Below are 17,356 nucleotides of genomic sequence, written 5' to 3' on the forward strand. Positions count from 1 at the left end.
AGTTAAGTTTGGCCGACCCCAAACTAGCTCAAGCTCTGTTGGCCTAACATAGATGATGTCATGTCGGCTTGTAGGTTTCGTAGGCAATGAATCTGGATTAAGGTCAAATCGGAGGTGGGTCCATCTAATAACCACATAATGCTTACTTCCAATAGACATTATTATATGGTACACCTATTTCCATTAGAAAGGGTAAAGTATTTTAAAAGAAATGGATTAAAGAAAATTATTCAAACCAAATCTATTAAATTGGCAAATTTTTTTTAGAATATATGTATTTTTAAAAATGTGTCAAGTTCTTCCGAGACGAGGAGAATCAGAGCAAGTTATGTTATGAGGATGAAGAATAGCGCAAGCAATTCAAGAATAGAAGTATGCAAAAGAGTTTGAACAAGAACCAAGAGAGAATCAATGAAATATCCTCTCTGATTAATCAAGGGCTAAATGCTGAGCTCATTCTATAAGCTTTTGTTATGAATTCTTCTTATCGTTAAGCCTTAAAGGTGATATTTTCTTTCTTATCTTCTTTTGGTTCCTTTTGAATCTCTGGCTACTGTATGCCATGCAAAGATAAGATTGCCAATTTGCCAATGAGAATATAAAGCCAAAAGTGACCGTAGGAAGGGAATATATTCCACGAACAAGTTGCAGAAACGCAGCGTTCAGACAAAAACATTTATAGATGCAGAACCGCAAGGGGGAGGAGGTTCGATTAACATCTCTGCCCCTCGTCTCCTACATGAATGCTTAGCTTTTTAACATTATAAATACAAAAGGATAAAAGTGTAATTAGAATATGTATCAAATGTTCTTTGCAATTTGTTGCTGTTACAACTATTTGACCACTTGTTAACTTGTGTCCATATGTTATTGGAGGGTGATAATTTTTTTAAGTGGCTGACATGGTTCTAATCAGTAATCACGTGTTGACACGTGTTAGCATGTTACAAAAGAGTTATAGGTGTAACATTACTCATTTAAAAAATATTTTGTATTTTAAATTATTTGTTGAAGGTTTTAAGAAGATTGTTTTGTTTTTAATTTTAAAAACAGATAAGTGTTTTCTCTTTGAATTGGAAAGAGGAGTGGACAATGGTAAGGAGTGTAAGAGGGGAAAATAAATTGAGTAGTAGTATAAACTATATTTTTATTCTACAACTATCTCATAATGTTAATGTGGCAGTCTCAACTAATTATAAGATTAATTTTCGTTAAAAAAAAATCAAGAATGAATTGAAACTGTCACATTAATATTATAGAATAATTACAAACAGTGGCAATGGCGGCAGATTAAAAGATAAATTTGAAAAAAAAATTAATAAAAAATTTAAATATAAAGCCAGTTCACTCTAAGCCTCCTTTTAAATCAAAGTTTGAGCTTGATAAATTGCCAACAGCCTCTATCTGGGAATTCTCTCTTCTTCTTCTTCTTTTTTTTTTTAATTTATTTATTTATTTATTTTGATTTACAATTAACTCCTTGTGGTATCAACATGAACTCAAAGGTTCTCGAAATATGCAAAAAAAAAATAATAATAATTTAGTTCCTACAGTCAAATTTCGTCCACTAATTTAACAAATTCTGTCAGTGTGACAATGACTTAAATATGACAAGTATCACAATTTTATTGGCTCTAACGTTTCATGTTATCATAATCTGTTAAGTCAGTGAACAAAATTTGATTGTAGGGACTAAATTATTTTTTTGATATATCTTAGGGACCTTTGAGTTCATTTTAATATCACAGGAAATTAATTGCAAATCAGGTAAACCACAGTGACTGATTTTACATTTTTCCCTTAATATTGTCACGTAAATTTGATAATATTAATATTAATATTATTAAGCATAAAATTCAGTGGCCCATCTGGGCTGGGCTTACTACTATAATGCCCATGCGTATCCCATCTAAAATTGGCTTAGAGGGTCGTCATTTAAATTTTAAACCACTTTGTGGGCCGTAAGCCCAGGAGAGACCGAACCTTGGGCAAAGGAAGAGAAAGAGAGAAAATGACCTGCCGGCTGCCAGCAGTGACTATTAAGTAGGATGGACCGGTGGCGGTGGACCTCTCTCCTCACATATTCAATGGCGGCCGAGGGTCTTTTGCCCCCTTCTTGCTCTATGAGATAAAAATATAGTGTATAATATTATTTCTTAAATATTGATATATACATACATATTTCACTCAAACTTCCCCCCAATTCTTTAAATGCGCCGCCGATCTCCTCCGCGCCAGCTTTGCTGTCTACCGTCTTTTGCTGGGTCTTTTCACGTGTCCCCACCGTGATGTGCTTCCAATGCCACCTACGCATCGGTTTTTGGCAAGTACGCGATCGGCTTTTCTTCCGACTGCTGTCATTCGCCTAGTGTGCTCCTATTTTTAAATTTTTAGTTGTATTGCTTTGATTTTTCATGTATTTTTCTTGTTTTTCTTGCTGCTTGTAATAAGGTCATGTCCTCTCTCTTGATCCACTCGCTTGTTATTTTGGTCCAAACCTCTGGGGTTGTGGATGTGAACGATATCCTGACTTTCGGATTGAGGAGGATATGTGTCGGCATGGGGTCCTTTTGATCTCAGGGTCGAGGAATAAGAGCTACCTATGCATTAGTTTGTGTCTGCCTAGTGCAGATCTGTTATTCCAACTGAAGATTAGTTATAGATTAGCGGATGTTTGGCGTCTTTGATGTGTAATCTTTTAGCTTTGGCTAGGATCTTTCAGAACGTTATGTTCTGTGATTATAAGAGTTTTAATGCTCTTGATTCCTCTATTAATGAGATAAGAATGATTTTCCTTAAAATATAAAAAAAAAGTGTCTCAACCAATTTTTAAATTTTTGTAAGTAAAGACCGATTAAAAGTTGGTTGGAACTTGAAAACCTAAAGTATTATGAGATAACGGTAAAAAAGAAATGCTATAAAGACTCACGCTCTCGAACTCTTAAATACAATTTTTTTTTTAAAATAGTGTCAAGTAAAAATTTATTTTTATTATGTTTTTATTATGTTTACCGACTGTCGAAAGTCAAGAATCGGTTGGTGACGGTTCGGTGCGGATGAATAAGCGTTTACTCAGCATTACTACGTTACCACGCGAAAGATAAATAGTAAACTCGAAGGAAAACTGTGACGCGCAAGGCCGAAGCATTGACGGTCAGCCACCAAATCGAAGACGACGAAAAACCCGATGTGAGCGTGCGGCGATGGAAGCCAATCACCATCAGTATAGTTCCAATTCCTGCTGTCGCTCTCCTTCCCCAAATCTCATTCCATTCCCTCGTGCTCTTCAAGCTCCTTCTGCTATTCCCATAACTATTCCCATTCCTATTCCGACTTTTTCTTCATCAACCGCCCCTTTAATACTCTAAATGTTGTTGAAATCCAAACCCCATTTCCACCAACCCACGCACCCCCCGAAGCCTCCCTCTCTCACACCACCACTCTCACTGCTTCGCAATGCACGGCCCCGACCGCTGGTTCACCCGCCTGATCGAACCCGATCCGTCCGATTCGTTGCCCCTCCTCGGAGGCTTGTTCCTCGACCACCACAATGTTCCCGCTTCGTTTGTCAGGCTGATCTCGCCGGGTAGTTTTTCGGGTTCGGGTTTGGGTTCTTGGAGCCTTAGACTTGAGGCTCCACGGCGAGGGAAGAGAGTCGGCGGAGAGTTTTTGTCGGTGAGCTTGTCGATAAAGCGAGACGATCATGGGGACAATGGGTACGTTCGGGAATCTGGGGAAGTGCTGGGGCAAAACGAGAATAAGAGTATGGAGGAAGAGGAGGAAGCGGTGGAGGAGGCGGTGGTGTATAAGGAGGAAGAGAAGGTACGGACGGTCAAGACTAGGGGACCATATGCTATGAACGTGACCAAGCATCTCTGGGCTGGAGCTGTTTCTGCTATGGTCTCAAGGTTTACTTTTTCTTTTTTTTCTTTTTTTTTTCAAGTTTTATTTTTGAAATGGCTACTAGTGTTTGGTTGTGAGCTTGTGGTGGTCTATTACACTAGTGAACAGGAATTTACATAAAAGCTTGTTGGTATATGAATTCTTTCTGTGTGTGCTCTTCTCTAACTGAAGATTGTATCCTACTTTAGTTTCTGTTGTTAGGCTGTAAACTTGGATTAATTTTCTCACTACCCAAAGAAGTGCCCGTCACAACTGCATTATACCCAAAAATAGATGAATTCAGTTCCACTTAGTATATAACCAATGTGGACTTAGCAACTGTACGATGCCTTAACAATCCATTCACTCATGAGATTTAACTCATATTCTTCTTGAAGAGAAAAACGATGTGGTTTGCTGAGATTTTTTTTTTTTTTTTTTTTTTTTGAAGGAAAGATAATAAATTGGAACCTTCAATATTATGTTTAGCTAATAAATACAAGCAATGCTATAAGGAGGACTAAATGCGACGTGACTTTTAAAATTATCATTGAATTTAAGATGGCCATTATTGAATTTTGATTTATGGGTGATTTTAAAAGCCACATCACATTACATTACTCAATAAATACACCATAAAATTTTTGGTGTCCAGTAGATGTGTGTGTGTGTGTGTGTGTTTTTTTTTTTTTTAATTTGCATATGGATAACCATTGTGTTGATTTAAATTTTGTCTACATGTATGATACTGAATCAGAACCTTTGTTGCCCCACTTGAGAGATTAAAGCTGGAATATATGGTTCGTGGTGAGCAGAAGAACCTTTTTGATCTCATCAAGACAATTGCAGCCACTCAAGGGCTGAAAGGTTTTTGGAAAGGAAATTTTGTCAATATTCTTCGCACGGCGCCCTTTAAGGCTATCAATTTCTATGCATATGATACTTACAGAAATCAACTGATGAAATTGACCGGGAACGAGGAAACCACAAATTTTGAGAGGTTCATTGCTGGTGCTGCATCTGGAATCACTGCTACCATGCTCTGCATACCGATGGACACTGTATGTGACAGCTAAACACTTTTTTTTTTCTTCTTTTACCAGTGGACTTTTTGTTGTGAGCTTTCTTTTTGCCTGGTGAAAGTTTGAAACTTTTACACTTATTTAACATTGAAAACTTATATGCAGTTTTGAGATATCTCTTTTGGTGAAGTGTTTATATGTTTCTATGATGAGAATTCATGTAGGTTAGACAGGACTAACATATCCCCCTCCCCCTTCTACCCTACAAAAAAAGATATGTAATCCACCACCAATCTGAAACCCTATGTTATGCCTTTACTGGTCTCTTATCCCAAGATGGAGTCCTGGACTTTTTGCACCTTTGTTGTTCTGTCATCACGAGTGTTCGTTCGACTGAAGTGTGAGGTTACTTAACCTAGGGCAAGAATTAGAAGTACCATAAATATGTTTCTGTCTAACACAGTTTATTGGATACTGTATTGTAACATAGGGCTAAAAGTTCAATCTGGGCCCTCCACCTTTCATCAACATCTCATTACTGTTCCGCTTCTAGACCCTCCCGCTTTTGTCCATAGGACTTGATATGAAACAAACCGATTATGTAATTGAAAAGAAGGAGCTGGAGGGGGCTGGAGGGAACACTGCAGCCAGGGGAATAACCGTAGCCTATGACTGGGGTACATTAACTTATGTTACTTGTGCTCTCACGAATATTGGTTAAGTTGGATATAGTATGACCATTTGTATCAAAACCTTGTAATTTATTTGGACATCCAATTTTGTTTTCATTCCATATTCAGCGAGTCTAGCAATAATTATAGGATTTCAATGGAGGACCTTATTTTGGATGAATATAATCAATTTTGTGATTGAATGCTGTCATACACGATAACGTTTCATGTTTTAATATTGGGATCTTAGGTTCTAGATTTGTTACAGCTAAAATGGGCCCAATTCAAAAGGCAAAATTCTGTTGAAATGAAATCAAGTCTGTTATCTTGCATATGTTCATAGTGCAGACATTTTGTAAAAGTTGATAGAATGATATTTTACGCAATGGGACGTGTGAGTACCTTTGTAAGAATTTTGGATAATGTTATAGTTAGCTATACCAGAAATTTTAGACATGTAGGTTTTAACTTTAGCCAATTTATCATAATAATGCTGTATACGAATTTCTTTTGGAAAGAAATAATCCATGCATTACATCCGAAAATTTGAAATATTTCAGATCAGGACAAAGATGGTAGCACCTGGTGGTGAAGCCTTGGGTGGTGTTATCGGTACTTTCCGCCACATGATCCAAACAGAAGGATTCTTTTCTCTTTACAAGGGCTTAGTACCCTCCATCATAAGCATGGCCCCTTCAGGTGCGGTGTTCTATGGTGTTTATGATATGTTGAAATCAGCATATCTGCATTCCCCAGAAGGGAGAAGAAGAATCCAAAACATGAAACAAGAAGGTGAGGAACTGAATGCTTTGGAACAGCTTGAGTTGGGTCCGGGCAGAACATTATTGTATGGGGCGATTGCTGGTGCTTGTGCTGAAGCTGCTACTTATCCATTTGAAGTTGTGAGGAGACAGCTCCAAATGCAAGTGCGGGAAACAAGGTTAAGTGCACTGGCAACTTGCATCAAGATTGTTGAGAAAGGAGGTGTTCCTGCTCTCTATGCAGGATTAATTCCCAGCTTATTGCAGGTACAGTTCAGATCTTTGGTAAACTTTTTATTGCTTAAAGGTTTCTGGTTTGTTGAGTAACTGTGGATGTCCTTGAAATGATAACTTGGTCGATAAATGCTTTAGTAGACCATAAAGTCGAAGTAGATGCACGGGTTTTAATTTCTTGGTCCTTGTTATACACATTAGCAATCGGTACATGACACACAACTGGCAATAGGCCTGCCAGTAATACGAGCTATTGAAAGATGAAGTTTAAGATAGCGAGAATTTTATGATCCCCTTCCTACCTGCTTTTCAATTTTTCTTTCCCAGAGGTGAAAGTGAAAGACTTGTCTGAAAATATTTTTCTATTACAATCATCTACGCCCTTGTTCTCTCCTTTCACTCCTCTCTATCACTTTAGTCAGACACTTGAACATCATCAGGGTTATGAAATTTGTATTTTCTCTGGAATAATCAAAAACTGTGATCCCTGCCTCCATAAAGACCACTGTGGCCAACTGCCCTAGATTTTAAAACCGTTATCTACTACCTACCTTTGAATTAGAAATCCTTACCACCTACCTTACCCGGAACTGGAAATGTCCTCCAATATCATAACCATGAGAGGTCAATGCAATTTATCTCTTTATGCCCATTACATATAGACCTTCATTATTTTCCTTTTTTTCCGCTTTGTGTATGAGAAAATTATGTATCTGACTTTAATTCTCTGTGTTTGCATAACATGATAATGTTCGATTCCATCGTACATGATGACCTCGATTTATCCTTTCAAGTTCTAACATGATTTTACATTTGTCTTTTATTTTCAGGTTTTACCATCAGCTGCCATAAGTTATTTTGTGTATGAGTTCATGAAGATAGTTCTCAAAGTAGAGTCCACATAGAGAGCCTGCTCAAGTCCATTGGAGAGCGCTTGTAGTAGTTGGATTTTCCGGTTTCTTTTTTCTTTTTTAAAAAAAAGGAAATATATCTTTTTTGGGGATTTTTTTTTGGGATTTTTTTTTGGGGGGGTGGGGATGGAATATACTTGATTAAATGGAGAAGTTGATGTTTTCAGTTGTGCTTCTGCTCAAGTATATTTCTTTTAAAATTTACATGTTACTTTTGAAACCTACAAGTAGAACAACTGAAAAAACTGATTTATAAAGGAGTAAAGAAAATAATGTTGGTGAACGTGTCAGTGATCTGTTAAACCATAATTTTACCCTCCGTTGTTCATTTGGAGATTATCTTTATTTCAAATTTTGATTTTACTTTTCAAAATTTATGTAATGGCGAGGTGGTTTGTCATTTCTAATATTCTATTGACATTATAAATACAACTCTGAATTTCTGTGTTATCAAATACATACTTTTATTCATTTTTTATTTATTTATCATATAGATTAAAATTTATCTTTTCTTCTTTTTTTTTGTCACATTTGATTGGATAAGGACAACTAAATTGGATTAAATAACTACTGAAAATTTACATTCTTGTGGGGGAGACATTAGAACCTCATCACCTATTATGTTAACCAAGTTATAGGCTCCAAACCATATCATCAACCAGGAATTACCGGATCAAAACTTCTGAAGAATCACTTTCACCTTTGAAAAGAGAGAAGGATAGCAAATCATTTCTAGATTTGTAATTGATTTCTTCTATATTCTTAGAAAGAATTTCATCTCTCTTATATTTTATGAAAGGAAAAATGGTGGCTTGTGAGGTTTTACCTTTTATCAAATCACTCTTTTAAGGTTTATAATTCATCAAATTTCATCAAAAGATTCACATGCCGTTATCAATTGACTCTCGGTATCATTTCTATTGACTTTTTAACGGTGATGAGTGACATGTGGCCATCATGTCATTTTTAATGAAAAGTAAACACGTGTCCAAACAATCCACTAAACAAACTTACTTTAAACACACATCACATTGGATGCATCATGTCAACTGTAACTCAAAAATAGTGATGCGTGAGTTAACAGGTTAAGTGTGTCTAATGTAAGTTAGTTGACTAGATCATATGGTCGCATGTTTACTTTTTATTAGACATGAAGTAGTCTGATGGTCACATGTCACTCATTATGTACAGAATGAGTCATAATAACGGTGCAAACCTTAAGAAGTGATTTGATAAATTTTAAATGAAACCTCATAGACCAAACATTTTTTCCTTTTATAAAAGACAGTAGAAAAAGTGAAAATAACAACACATACACCAGCTGCAACTGCTACATGAAAGCGAAAGTGACTTTAGGTCATCTCTAGAGCTAAACATTCCCAGTAAGTGTCATATACGTAGCACCCAATATAAGAAAATATTGAGGAAAAAAAGAGAAAGAAATTAAGAATGAATAATATTAAATAATTAAAATAAAGATTTGTTATGGCGTAAATAGATGCAACATGAATCATGATGAAACACCCATTGATAGAAATTATAAGTCATACAAATTTGATTTTCTACTTCTTACACGGGCATTACAACTTCTTCATGCCACAAATGAAACAAGGGCATAGAAAAAGCTCCCTAGAAAAAAGTATATACAGTATTTAAGCTTGGGAAATAATGACCGAAACGTGTAGAAACCCGTCTCAAGGTCTGATTTGCATAATTCCAAATTACAATTATAAGCCGATGCCATATTCACTCCCATTTCATTTGTGTCTCTCTTCCACATCGTAATTATTCAACCAAAGTATTGGTTCTCAATTTATCATTGCTGCCAACCATATTGTTGATTTCGATTCCCGCCCAAAGGGTTCGGAGCTCTACCACCAGCAGAGCCGCCAAACTGACCACTTTGGGAGTAATTTGGGGGGCCAACTCCATAACCACTAGCAGCTCCTCTTTGACCCGGAGCAGGCATACTGCTCCCAGCATATGGTGGTCCACCCCGCCCTTGTGCTGGATATGGCCCACTATTGTAGGTTCCAACTTGGGTCCCACGATTTTGGTTATACCCCCCACTCTGGTTTGCACTTGGAGGATACCTATTTGGACCTCCGGGAGGACCGCGAGGCCTTCCGTATTGGTGATGACTAGGTCCGGCAGACACTGGAGGCTGCGTATTGTTGACAGGATGACTAGGCCCATGCCAATGAGAAGGATGAGATTGCCCACTATGTTGAATGGGAGGCAGACGCGTATGCTGCTGCGGGTGCTGCAGTTTCTGCCTCTTTGCTGTTTCTTCATTTTGTCGTTGCTGCTGCCTTTTTTTCTTTGTCTGGAACTCGTGTGATGATTCATACTTGGGCAGGCTACATGATCCAATCAAAGCATGGTTTCAACATATTATGAAACTAAGAAGACACCCTAAATGTGTTTGATAAAGCAGAAATCAATTAGAATATGCAAATTTTAAAAGGGAGTTCAAGCAGAAAGGGACATGTCTATGTAAGCACGAGAAAAGATAACCGGAAGTTGTTTGCAAAAGGTGGCACACCACAAATGGGTATACCTTTGGGGACAAGAATGTTACCTTCATTTTTCTTATTTAAATGAAATGTGCAAATTAACCTTTTAACTCCTATGAGGGGTACAGAAATTTAAAGCCGGGAATCCATACCTCTTGGGATCGCAAGGTAAAGGATCATTCCAGAAATACTCTGCAACCAGTGCATCCTGGGCAGATATTCTCTACATAAACAAGAGATTAGCAATAAAAAAGGAAATGAGAATTTGAAGCAAATGACAACAACTATATTGAAAATTGAATACTACATAGTAAAAACCTAATTGGTAACCATAATGAGGCAAGATCTGTTATAATCAGGAAAGAAACAAATCTTGATGTTCGTTGGTACCTTTTCTGGATTAAGAGTTAACATGCTGTCCAGCAAATCTAGAGCATGGCGGTCAAAACTGCAAATCAAGTAAATTACAAAAATTAGACTTAGTAAACAAGTACTCTAGTATATTGTAGCTGTCCATTCTTTTCCATGATTATGAAAATAATATATCTTTGTTTACTTACTGTCTAAAAACCTCTCTTATACGTCTCTTCATGGGCCTTGATGGCTTGAAATTATTATACCAAGGCATCTTAGAACAACCAGGCCAGTTGATCTCATCAGGCGATCCACAAAGCTCAAATATCTTGTTCAATTGCTCAGGCTACAATAGAAGTGAAGAGATTATCTTCAATATCTAACATCAAAAGACGTTTACTTCAGATCAAAGTTATCATCATTCAGATATTTTGATAGAGATGTGCAATGGTATGCATAATCATTTAATATCATCTAAGGTAAATGATTTCCGCCAGGTTTCTCAAAATTTTCAAGACTTCACCATTCTCCAGTTTCAAAACCAACAATTTCATGCTTTAGTTAAAACCGACTCATTGTCAACTGAAAATTGAGTACTTAGCTTCTCACATAATGTAACCCTTACCCTTTGTCTAGGCTTGGACCAGCTGTGCAAAAAAATATTGACACTAGACACCACAAAGGCAAAGCTAATCTTATTTTTTTGATAAGTAAAAGGAATTCATTAAACAACCTAAATACATATGAAGAATACAAGAGAAACGCCTAACCAGAAGAAAAAAAAATATCTGAAAAATCATGAAAGCTAGAAAAATGAAAGTAATCAGTGGTATTCGTCCAATGGTAGGCATCGAGAAAGGACGCCTTTAATTCCACCACCATCCTCTCACGGTCTTAAAAACTACAATAATTGATTTTTCTCCAAATACACCGCATTAAGCAGGGTCGAACCATTTCCACACTGCTGCACAATGAAAACTGCCAAACTGCCCTCTCCAACAAGAGAAGAGGTCTACCACTCATCTACGCACAACCCAATCTAACCCAAAGAGGCTGAAAATAGTATTCCATTAAGTACAAGCAATCTCACAGTGGAGTAAGAGATGGTCAACGAATACCCCCCTCTTCTTACAAATCAACACCAATTTACCATCATAGTATGTTGCTTCCTTAGGTTTTCTATAGTGAGGATCTTCCCCAACATTGCCATCCAAGCAAAAAATGCCACTCTTGAATGAACGTTATTCCGCCAAATATTCCTCCAAGGGAAAGGAGTACTATCGTAGAGAATTAGGACATTGTAGAATAATTTGACATCAAACAACCCTCTCTTAGAAGGAACCCAACAAAGTTTGTCTTCACCCCCATCTCAATGTTAAGAAGTCCAACAGACTAAAGAAGAAAGAAATTCACCTCCCAATCATGGGCCGCTAGGATAAAAATTAACGTTCCACTTATGAGAGTCACTAGAAAATTCCAAATGAACAGCCACAAAAGTGTCATTAAATTGAGAAATTCTAAATAGCTCTAGAAAAAACTACCATAAGGGTTTGATCCCCACACACCATGTCATGTCAAAATATATTCTTGGAGCTCTCACCGAGCCCCTCCTGATTTTTTCCATATATCCACCTCATACGACCCATGGACATCATTAGAACACCACCCATATTTAAGATCCCCTACCACCCTCCACATAGCATTTGTTTCATGCACATATCGTTAGCCACTTCCCTAATAGAGCCTGGTTGAACATAAGTAAATTTCGGACCACCCCCCCACCAAAAAAAAAAATCAAAGAACAAACCTTCAACCAACTTTTTTTCCTATGCAATACACAGGAAAAGGGAACCTTAGGCCAGCCACTTTACCAAGTAAAATTTGAACAGCTCACCAACACCACCCCACAAGAAGTCCCATCGTAACTTCTCTATGTGATTGGCTATACCAGTAGAGAGTGGAAAAAGAGACATAAAGAGAGTAGGCAGATTAGATATAGTGCTCTTAATCAAGGTAATCCTCACACCCTTTGGCAAGTACATCCTCTTCTTCTAACTAGCCAAACAGCACCCTACCTTCTCTATAATGCCATATGCCATCCCAAATAGATTTGTTCTTAAAAAAGGCTCCCAACGGAAGACCTAGATACTTCATAGGCAAAGAAGTTCATATAGCTTCGAAACTTTTTTTTTTAAGTAAATAATCCAATTTCATTCAAAGCAAAGGGCACACCCAAGTACACACGACATAAACAACGGAAAAGCCTAACAAAAAAGATTTAAAAAAAATACATGGAAACAATCATTGACGGCCATTCAACGAAAAAGGAAGTTAAAGAAGTTTTTTAACTCTGCCACCGTCCTTTCTTTGTCATAAAAGTTTTGGTCATTTATTTCTCTCCAAACACATCACTTCACGCATAGCAAAATCATCTTCCAAAAAGCTTCACTTTGAGGGCTACCAAACTTCCCTCTCCAACAAGCCCTACTCTTCTTACACAAAGAGCAACAATCAACCACAATAATATGCCACATCCTTAGATTATCCAAAGTGAGGATCTTACCTAAAGTGACCGACCAAGTGAAGAAAACCACTCTCATCAAAGGGGTCTTACTTTGCCAAATACACCACCAAGAGAAATGGGTGCTATCTTGGGGAATTAAGACATTATAGAACAAGCTAACCACAAACTGCTCTCTCTTGGAGAGGATCCAATAAAGCTTGTATACACCATCTTGTCTCAATCCAATGGAGTACATCTGATTGAAGAACAAAGTAAACAATTCCATCTCCTAATCATATACACCTCTCTCTCTCTCTCTCTCTCATGCACACACACACACCCCAACCTCCTTGCATCACTGTTGCACACTGGCTCTCACATAAACCTTGCCAAGAACTGAAAAAACATAATTTTCAGATTATGTATTTTTGACAAAACATTCTGGTTTTTTACCTTGACGCACTAATCATGGTTTAAAACTAGATTCCTGGCAAGAACATACTAATCAAGAAAAAAGAAAATTAAACTAAATTCCAATTGAAAACAAATTATGAAAAGGCAGGTTGTGGCATTCACTACCATTTTACACCACCACCACATACAAAACCAGAAGGAACCTGCTTATGCACATCATTCTCGTAGTAGTTATCACACTAAAAAAAAACAGTGAACATATTTGACCTCATTTTTCCCAGGTAAGATTGGTTTCCCATTCAAAAGCTCAGCAAAGATGCAACCAACAGACCACATGTCAACAGCCGGGCCATACTTCGTGGCTCCTAGCAGCAACTCTGGTGGCCTGCCCAAATCATGCCAATCTGAATCAACTCAATGGAAATGGGGATATTCTTGAAAGATCAAAGGCATGGTGCAGGGAGAATCACAGCCAGTGATTAAAATATAATCTATCATGCACCAAGTGAAGAAAAATTTACCTGTACCACAAAGTAATAACACGATTTGTAAGATTCCCAGTGTGGTCAGTAGAAAATGATCGTGCAAGACCAAAGTCTGCTAGCTTCAAATTTCCCTCATTATCTATCAAAAGATTAGAACCTGCAAGAAAGGAATTACTCAAACTTAAACCCAATCACGAAACATTAAGAACAAATTCCAATAAAACCTTATCTCTTAAATAATAACACATGAAGAATCACCTTTGATGTCCCGATGAAGCACTTGATTAACATGACAGTAATGAAGCCCAGTCAATAACTGCTTCATATAACACTGTATTTTAAAAATAATATATATCAGTAAATTGTTAGGCATTGATGTTTGATCACAAAACATAAAAACACCCCTACAATTTTAAAACGTACAATACCTTGATCTGGGGAACTGTAAATCTCAGCCCAGGACGATCAGCAAGGCCAGTCAAGTCATGGTCCATGTACTCAAAAACCATGTAGATGCCTCCCTTAAACTTATTACCATCTGTAGTTCCCAAAAACATATAACTCATGAATTTAGGTACCAGGGACACTTTAAAACCACATGTACAACCATAGGGAAACAACTGGGATAACAAGCAACCAAAAATAACTCATGGAACCAACTAATCTTGAAAGCATACAACAGCTCTCACCTTGATTTCCTTGCTCATCTGTCTCGGGACCTTACACACAATAACAAAATACAGAACGTATGAGCAAAATAATTCAATATTGTTGTTAACCATCTATAGAAGATGGAAGTCTTCAAATCTAGGAAAACTAAAGTACCTGGAGATGTCACAATCTCTTTCAGCTTAATAACATTTTCATGATGAAGCTTCTTCAGAATTTTAATTTCCCGAATAGCTGTTATAGGAAACTGCATAAATAAAGCAAACACGCCAAACAAATTATTCGAAAGAAAAGTAAATTTATATGCATCAGTGCGCACACACCCATATGTTGTTTGGTAACAACTGCTTTCTCAATCTTTGTTGGGTTAATCTGCCATAAATAAGAACAATGAAAAAAGAATTACCCCTTCTTTTTCATTGTCCATGCGTATCTTCTTCAAGGCAACAATTTCTCCAGTTCTGATTTCTCTAGCCATATAAACTTGACTGCAAAAAAAAAAAAAAAAAAAAAAAATCAGCCAGCAGACAAACTAAATAACTGAATTGATTTATAGTTCAGCAAAATCCATATAAGGCTTAAGAAATGGCATCCACTAGTGCGTAGAGACAATCTAAAAACTTAAAAAGATGCGAAACTTATATAATAGCCTTACATAAAAGATAGACCCTGTTGCATTTTACAGTAAATTACATAAATGCTTCAATTCTTATGAGCAGAAATATACAACTCATGGTATCTCATCACAGCTACTAAAGAGCACTCGAACCCAGCTACCCAAAATGCTAAAATTGGTCTAAAATACACAGCATCCAGCTCACCAAATTTGGTGAGCATTGTTCACTGACCAAATCTTGTTTTTGCTTTCCTTTTTTAAGGAATGAATAAAGAAAGACTAAAGAAATTCTTGAAAAATAATATTTAAATGGAAAAGTGAAAGTGGATATCTAAAATGTTGAGCCGGATATAGGTGCTTTGAAAAAGTTGGTGGCTAAAATAGAGAGTAAATTTACTGAGCCGGACGTGAATGCTCTTACTTATCGTCAATCCCTTCACATAAAAAATATGTGATCGTAATATATTGTTTCTAACTCTATTCATGTCTTCTTCAGCTTACAACCAAAGAGAATCTCAAACTTAAAGTAACGTAATCAATTGTTGCCAGAATGGTCATTGCTGTGCTTCAAACACATGACACCATCTAAATTACTTTCTATATACTAAACTTTTACCTTCTTATAACCTTTGCATTCTGTAAACCACGGAAACACAAAGTCACACAAGTTTTCCTTGCCTAGACAGTGTTTATCGTCATTATATACTTGAAAAAATACGAAAGGAAGCAAAGGTCTTGACAAAAACTTCTAGTTACATTCATTAAGGATAATCTAGAAGGAGAATATAAGAGAGATACATAGCACAAGCACCATATCAATAGTTCAAACCTCATTGAATCACTAGAAAATGAAAAATCTATAATCAAACGAATGAAACAAATAGAACCTCAGTACATTCAAAAAGGAAGCTACTTTGGCTAAAAGAAAAGAAACAGAATGATAGAAGCAAAGGAGTAGAATTTCAAGCATTTTTTCTTTTCCTTTCCTTTCTCTCATCCTGTCCCAAGAATCGATAGAAAAAAAAGAAACAGCGAAAACAAACAGCAACAACAACAACAAAAAACGACAACAACAAATTCTTCTTCATAAAAAAGCCAAACCCACATCTTTTTTCTCAATAAGGATTGCTTCAAACAATGAGTAGTGATATAAGGAGTACTAGAATCTTCCTAGAGTCGTCTTCCCAAACGTGATGTGGCTTTTAAAATCAGAGTGGTGGCTTTTAAAATCAGGGATGGTCATAATTGAATTGGTGATTTTAAAAGCCACCTCCGACGTCTATTAGGACCCCTATATCACTACTCTCAAACAATATGATAAACCCCAAAAAATCAGCCACCCATATTTAGTTTCTGATACATACAGCATCTCAATTCAAAACCCAGATATGTCATTAAACACCAACAGAACCGAAGACGAAGAAGCAGGGGAAAAAAAACACACACAACTTTTCACAACCCAATAACCGCTAAAGCACCAATCAAAAATCTAAAACTACCTCACCCAAGAGAGAGAGAGAGAGAGAGATCAGCGAATACAACGATTGCAAATAACGGAAAAAAGCCCAAAAAAAAAAAAAAACTTTCGCGCTAGCCACGAACCCAACTAGAAAAACACGAAGGCAAAAGATTTTCTCCCAAAGTAGAGAAACAGAAGTAAATAAACGAATAAGAAGATAATTATGTGTGGGAGAGGACTGACCCATAAGTGCCTTCGCCGATCTGCTCCAACTTCTCGAAGCAGTCGACGCTTCGTGAACCCCAAGATGGGTATTCCTCCACGTTCAGCTGCCCTGGTCCGGCCACTGACATCTCTCTCTCTCTCTCTCGCAGCGCTTTTGGTTTTCGTTCTCTTGGGGAAAACTACAAGCGGCTTCGACTCTGCTTTCTTTTCTATTTTTTCCCCTTACTTCAATGGGGTCGGTGCGAAAAGTTTAATGCTTTAAGAGAATAAAAAGATAATACTGTAAAATTAATTAGTTTGGTTTTTTTATTGGATATACTGTACTGGTGTTCTTTACTCACAGGGGACTTTTGCCCACCGGTTTTTGTTTTGGGCATGAACAAATTTTTTGTGGGGTTAAAAAAAAAAAGGTAAAATAGAAAGTCTAAATCGTCTCACTACTATCCTACTGTACTGACGCCGCTAATTCATGGTTGCCTTTTTCTTTTTTTTTTTTTAAGTAAATTGACAATGTTACGTTGGCATAATGAAATAACAGTGAAATGAGAGTATGTTATATAGCATTCTTCGATTAATGCTATAAATTTTTTGTGTTCTTTCAAAAATATTGTAATTTTAAAAATTATTATTGGGT

General features: G+C 36.8%; 2 protein-coding genes across 2 annotated transcripts; one reads left to right on the forward strand and one right to left on the reverse strand.

The window, feature by feature from the left end:
* Positions 1-3,124: 3,124 nt before the first annotated feature.
* Positions 3,125-7,872, forward strand: LOC132165975 (putative mitochondrial adenine nucleotide transporter BTL3). The gene is made up of 4 exons (XM_059576696.2): positions 3,125-3,908; positions 4,640-4,943; positions 6,136-6,603; positions 7,401-7,872. The coding sequence occupies exons 1-4, from the start codon at positions 3,457-3,459 to the stop codon at positions 7,473-7,475; spliced, it is 1,299 nt and encodes a 432-aa protein (XP_059432679.2). The 5' UTR covers positions 3,125-3,456; the 3' UTR covers positions 7,476-7,872.
* A 1,122-nt stretch (positions 7,873-8,994) lies between these two features.
* On the reverse strand, positions 8,995-16,958 carry LOC132165614 (cyclin-dependent kinase C-1). Its single transcript, XM_059576248.2, has 12 exons — positions 16,741-16,958; positions 14,829-14,910; positions 14,579-14,669; positions 14,443-14,472; positions 14,182-14,291; positions 14,012-14,084; positions 13,790-13,910; positions 13,536-13,653; positions 10,558-10,697; positions 10,388-10,445; positions 10,150-10,220; positions 8,995-9,841 (listed from the first exon to the last, which is right to left on the reverse strand). Exons 1-12 carry the CDS (start codon positions 16,848-16,850, stop codon positions 9,298-9,300), a joined length of 1,548 nt encoding a protein of 515 aa, XP_059432231.1. The 5' UTR covers positions 16,851-16,958; the 3' UTR covers positions 8,995-9,297.
* Positions 16,959-17,356: the final 398 nt, after the last annotated feature.

The sequence above is a fragment of the Corylus avellana genome, chromosome 11 (genome assembly GCF_965113065.1).
Source record: "Corylus avellana chromosome 11, dhCorAvel1.hap1.2, whole genome shotgun sequence".
Lineage (NCBI taxonomy): Eukaryota > Viridiplantae > Streptophyta > Magnoliopsida > Fagales > Betulaceae > Corylus > Corylus avellana.